We start from the raw sequence: 4,904 nt of genomic DNA on the forward strand, positions 1-4,904 counted from the left end.
TTGGATATCACTTGGGATTGCAGTTGGAATGATGATTTGAAAATCGGAAAAGTGGGAAATTTGGCTATTATTCACCGAAAAATCGGAAAAGTGGGAAATTTGGCTATTATTTACCGAAAAATCGGAAAAGTGGAAAATTTGGTTATTATTTACCGAAAAATCGGAAAAAAATATCCCAGTAAAAATTTTTCACTTGCGGAAATACCGCTAATTTTTGTTGTTGAAGGGTTGGTTGTTTTATGATGTCCTTTTAGTCGCTATTAGGAGCATTAGTATTTGCCGGACTTACGGTAGCATCGCCAGTTGCCGGATATTTATTTCAAAAATATTCACCTAAAGTGATTGTTACGGTACGATGGGGCGGGAGTGTTGGAGTAGGAATATATGTATTCGCTTTCCTCAGCACCTGAGCTCAGGAGTTTCCTATACAGTGTTGGAGTAGGAATATATGTATTCGCTTTCCTCAGCACCTGAGCTCAGGAGTTTCCTATACAGTGTTGGAGTAGGAATATATGTAATCGCTTTCCTCAGCACCTGAGCTCAGGAGTTTCCTATACAGTGTTGGAGTAGGAATATATGTAATCGCTTTCCTCAGCTGCTGAGCTCAGGAGTTTCCTACACAGTGCTGGAGTAGGAATATATGTAATCGCTTTCCTCACCTGAGCTCAGGAGTTTTTATACAGTGTTGGAGTAGGAATATATGTAATCCCTTTCCTCACCTGAGCTCAGGAGTTTCCTATACAGTGTTGGAGTAGGAATATATGTAATCGCTTTCCTCACCTGAGCTCAGGAGTTTCCTATACAGTGTTGGAGTAGGAATATATGTAATCGCTTCCCTCACCTGAGCTCAGGAGTTTCCTATACAGTGTTGGAGTAGGAATATATGTAATCGCTTTCCTCAGCACCTGAGCTCAGGAGTTTCCTATACAGTGTTGGAGTAGGAATATATGTAATCGCTTTCCTCAGCACCTGAGCTCAGGAGGAGTTTCCTATACAGTGTTGGAGTAGGAATATATGTAATCGCTTTCCTCAGCACCTGAGCTCAGGAGGAGTTTCCTATACAGTGTTGGAGTAGGAATATATGTAATCGCTTTCCTCAGCTGAGCTCAGGAGTTTCCTATACAGTGTTGGAGTAGGAATATATGTTCGTTTTCCTCATCTGAGCTCAGGAGTTTCCTATACAGTGTTGGGGTAGGAATATATGTAATCGCTTTCCTCACCACCTGAGCTCAGAAGAGTTTCCTATACAGTGTTGGAGTAGGAATATATGTAATCGCTTTCCTCATCTGAGCTCAGGAGTTTCCTATACAGTGTTGGAGTAGGAATATATGTAATCGCTTTCCTCAGCACCTGAGCTCAGGAGTTTCCTATACAGTGTTGGAGTAGGAATATATGTAATCGCTTTCCTCAACACCTGAGCTCAGGAGTTTCCTATACAGTGTTGGAGTAGGAATATATGTAATCGCTTTCCTCAACACCTGAGCTCAGGAGTTTCCTATACAGTGTTGGAGTAGGAATATATGTAATCGCTTTCCTCACCACCTGAGCTCAGGAGTTTCCTCACTAAAATGTAGGAGAATATATACGAATTCGGGTAGAAGTGTTCAGAAATTAATAAGAAATTTTTCAGAATTTTCGTATTGTCACCGACACATGCAGTTGACTTTGTGCATATTTTCCAACATTGTCAGGATGTGATGAAACATCTTCAAATTCGAGGGTGAAAAAAAATTTTCTGAATTTTCTGTAAAATTTTCGATCTGATTTTGTTATGTCCGGTTTCAGGTGTCGTTGATTGTCGAGAGTTTAGCATTGGGATTTTTCAGCGTGAGCAAGACGAAATCGATGGTGTAGTTGACGGGGTTAATTTCAAGGCGCATTCTGTGATGGTGTTTTCCCGGTAGATATATGTTTCGATTCGTGACGGGTATAACTCAATCCTTCCCGATTATATATGTAAGATTGGGGATATCTTGAGGTCCGGATGAGGCCCATGGTCAGAATCGGACATGGAAAGAATCTTATCGATTTTACAATAAGCGCACTCGGAAGATTTTATAGTAGATAAAAGTTTGGGGGAGTATCTTGAGGTCCGGAAGAGGCCTATGGTCAGAATCGGACATGGAAAGTATCTTATCGATTTTACTATAAGCGCACTCGGAAGATTTTATAGTAGATAAAAGTTTGGGGGAGTATCTTGAGGTCCGGAAGAGGCCTATGGTCAGAATCGGACATGGAAAGTATCTTATCGATTTTACTATAAGCGCACTCGGAAGATTTTATAGTAGATAAAAGTTTGGGGGAGTATCTTGAGGTCCGGATGAGGCCCATGGTTAGAATCGGACATGGAAAGTATCTTGTTGATTTTACTATAAGCGCACTCGGAAGATTTCATAGTAGATGAAAGTTTGGGGGAGTATCTTGAGGTCCGGATGTGTTAGGATTAGATAACTCAACAAGAGTTATAAATAAGTGGTTCTTAACTAATGATCAATACAGTAATCATAAAGTATACGCTAGGCTAACAAGGGAGGCAACTTGCCTCAGGCAAGTACCACAAGAATGAAAAATTACAGGAGACACTTGTGTACAATATTTCCTCACAGGATGAGGCACATATGATAGGTCCCTGTATGGGTTGATGAATTTGCACCTAATGACAACCAAACTCAATGGATGGGGTATGTGCAGATCGCAGTAGCAGGCGGAGCGATGCTTGGATATTTGGTAGGAGAACATCACAGTGGCAAATCGATTAGTAGGGCGAGCGCTTTTTCCACCGATCAGGTAGCTGGTCTAGTTGCACGATTCGGTGGTGCGTTGTATTTGACGTGGCGATTCAACTTCTTCCTCCAGGCTGTACTGTTTGTACCTATCTTGTTAGGCTTCCTATTCGTAAGTTGCTTCTTCTTTAAATCGATTACCAGGGCGCGCGCTACTTGCATCAGACTAAGAAGAGATTGATCGATGTTCCGATGGATCATTACGAGTTCACGGAAACTGCCAGCAAAAGCATGTAAGGGTTCCTTTCGAGGGTTTTGTGAAATCGATCAGGTGATCGATTTTGATATTTTCTCAGTCAGCGTATGCCATCCTTCGGGTTTACTCCTCGTAGGAGACCATCGATATTGGCAGCTTATTCTCCTGGTCCTGGCCAGAGGTTGTTGGACTCGGCCAAGCATCATCATCATCATCATCCTAAAGGCTTCTGTGCACAGCTCAAACGCCTATTAGCATCACCATTGTAAGGGGGGGGGGGGGTGGAAGATTCGATTATATAACGAGAATTGTTACGGGGTGATTTTGTGGCGCGCGGTAATTGGTCTCGAACGGTGATTTTCATGGTATGTGAAATAGGGAAAATCGAAATTTAATCAAAATATATGTAAACTTTCTGATTTTTTCCCTCTGTTTTTTTCAGATTCGTTTGTATGACGTTCGCCCTCTGTGCGCTGTACTTTGTTGTCACTGGTGTGCAGTACTGGGTTATGCAGTAAGTCAGAGTGAAAACACATTTCTAATCGATTCGGAATCTCGAAAGGATTTTCACGGATAATATTTCGCTGATTTTGGCGTATGTAAAGTTGATATTTGCATTCTACGCACGCTGAAGATTCCGGCTGAGTATCTTTAGGTTGAGCGAGAAAGATACACTTCATGTCTACTTAGATACTGTATGGCTATATTTCACACTTCACGTATCGCAGTAGTTCTGTTCTTCACTGTTGTGAGCTCAACCGCTCCCACCTTGGGCGTGTAAGTCTTTTTGTTTATAGATGTTTGCCGTTTTTTTGATCGCTTTCGTGATTTCATATGAGAAAATACGCACATGGTCATCCACTTGTATTGGTGACACTTTAAGTGTCACCAAAATTTCCTCATAAGTGTCACACTTATGAGGAAATTTTGGGGATTTTTTTGTACACTCTACCCGAACTTGTGAGTAAACTTAACGAGTCAGAAAATACCTGGGCTCTGGTGAGGAAAGCGAGCATATATTCCTACTCCAACACTGCATGTGAATTTATTGAAATAACGAAGTTGATCGAAATCGGAAGTTTACAGTGTTTGGGAGGTTTGCATGGTTTGTGAATGTTATTGAAAAATATTTCCGAAAAAATAAATGGAAAATAATTATAAAAATGATGAATTGATATTACTGAAAATATTACTATTATTACTATGAAATATTACAGATTATAGATTCTATACTAGGCCTTCGTGACGAAGGGGCGGAGCTCACTGAGTTCACGTCCATGGACTCAATCAATGAATTTTACATAGGTCCCCGGTTCGATCCCCGGATAGGGCATTTCTCCATCATTAAAGTTTTCCGTGCATATCTCTTTGAGCTGTTCGCATAATCGAGTTTTCCGATTTTTCCCAACACCTCCGCATATAGGGGAGTCGTTTGATCTATCTGATAGCCTCCCACGCTTCGTAGTTAAGCCAGAGTAATTCTGCACGCACGCACAACGCGAAGAGGCCTCTTGTTGCGGTATATGCTCCGCTCGCTTCGCTCGCTCCATAGTTAGCCTAGATTTTATATTATCCTATAATATAGAATATAATCTGTGATAGTTATAATTGTCGGGAAAAAATGTCCCCGCTGGGAATCGAACCGCGCAATTTGGGTCTACAACGGAAAAGTCTACTTTATAGTGTTTTCTATTACCTCTATTATAGGGCCGTCTTAGTATTGCTGTTAAATCGGTGTTGGAAAATGTGTTACTTTTCCTCAGCTGAGCTCAGGAGTTTTCAAATTAATTATAGAAGTTTATATAGAAATTCGGGTAGAAGTGTACAGAAACCAATAACAATTTCCCGAAAATTTTTCCATATTTTCACCAACGCACGTATATTTTTCCCCACAGGTGGTTCGGTGGGTGGTCTTGTGACAAGCT

At 41.1% G+C, this 4,904-nt stretch overlaps 1 protein-coding gene across 1 annotated transcript; it reads left to right on the plus strand.

Annotated features, from left to right (window-relative positions):
* Positions 1 to 2,676: 2,676 nt before the first annotated feature.
* Positions 2,677 to 3,497, plus strand: Pmar_PMAR004698 (hypothetical protein; the record flags this gene model as incomplete). Its single annotated transcript, XM_002785005.1, has 3 exons — positions 2,677 to 2,758; positions 3,136 to 3,244; positions 3,422 to 3,497. 3 exons carry the CDS (start codon positions 2,677 to 2,679, stop codon positions 3,495 to 3,497), a joined length of 267 nt encoding a protein of 88 aa, XP_002785051.1.
* Positions 3,498 to 4,904: the final 1,407 nt, after the last annotated feature.

The sequence above is a fragment of the Perkinsus marinus genome, assembly GCF_000006405.1.
Source record: "Perkinsus marinus ATCC 50983 genomic scaffold scf_1104296934246, whole genome shotgun sequence".
Lineage (NCBI taxonomy): Eukaryota > Perkinsozoa > Perkinsida > Perkinsidae > Perkinsus > Perkinsus marinus.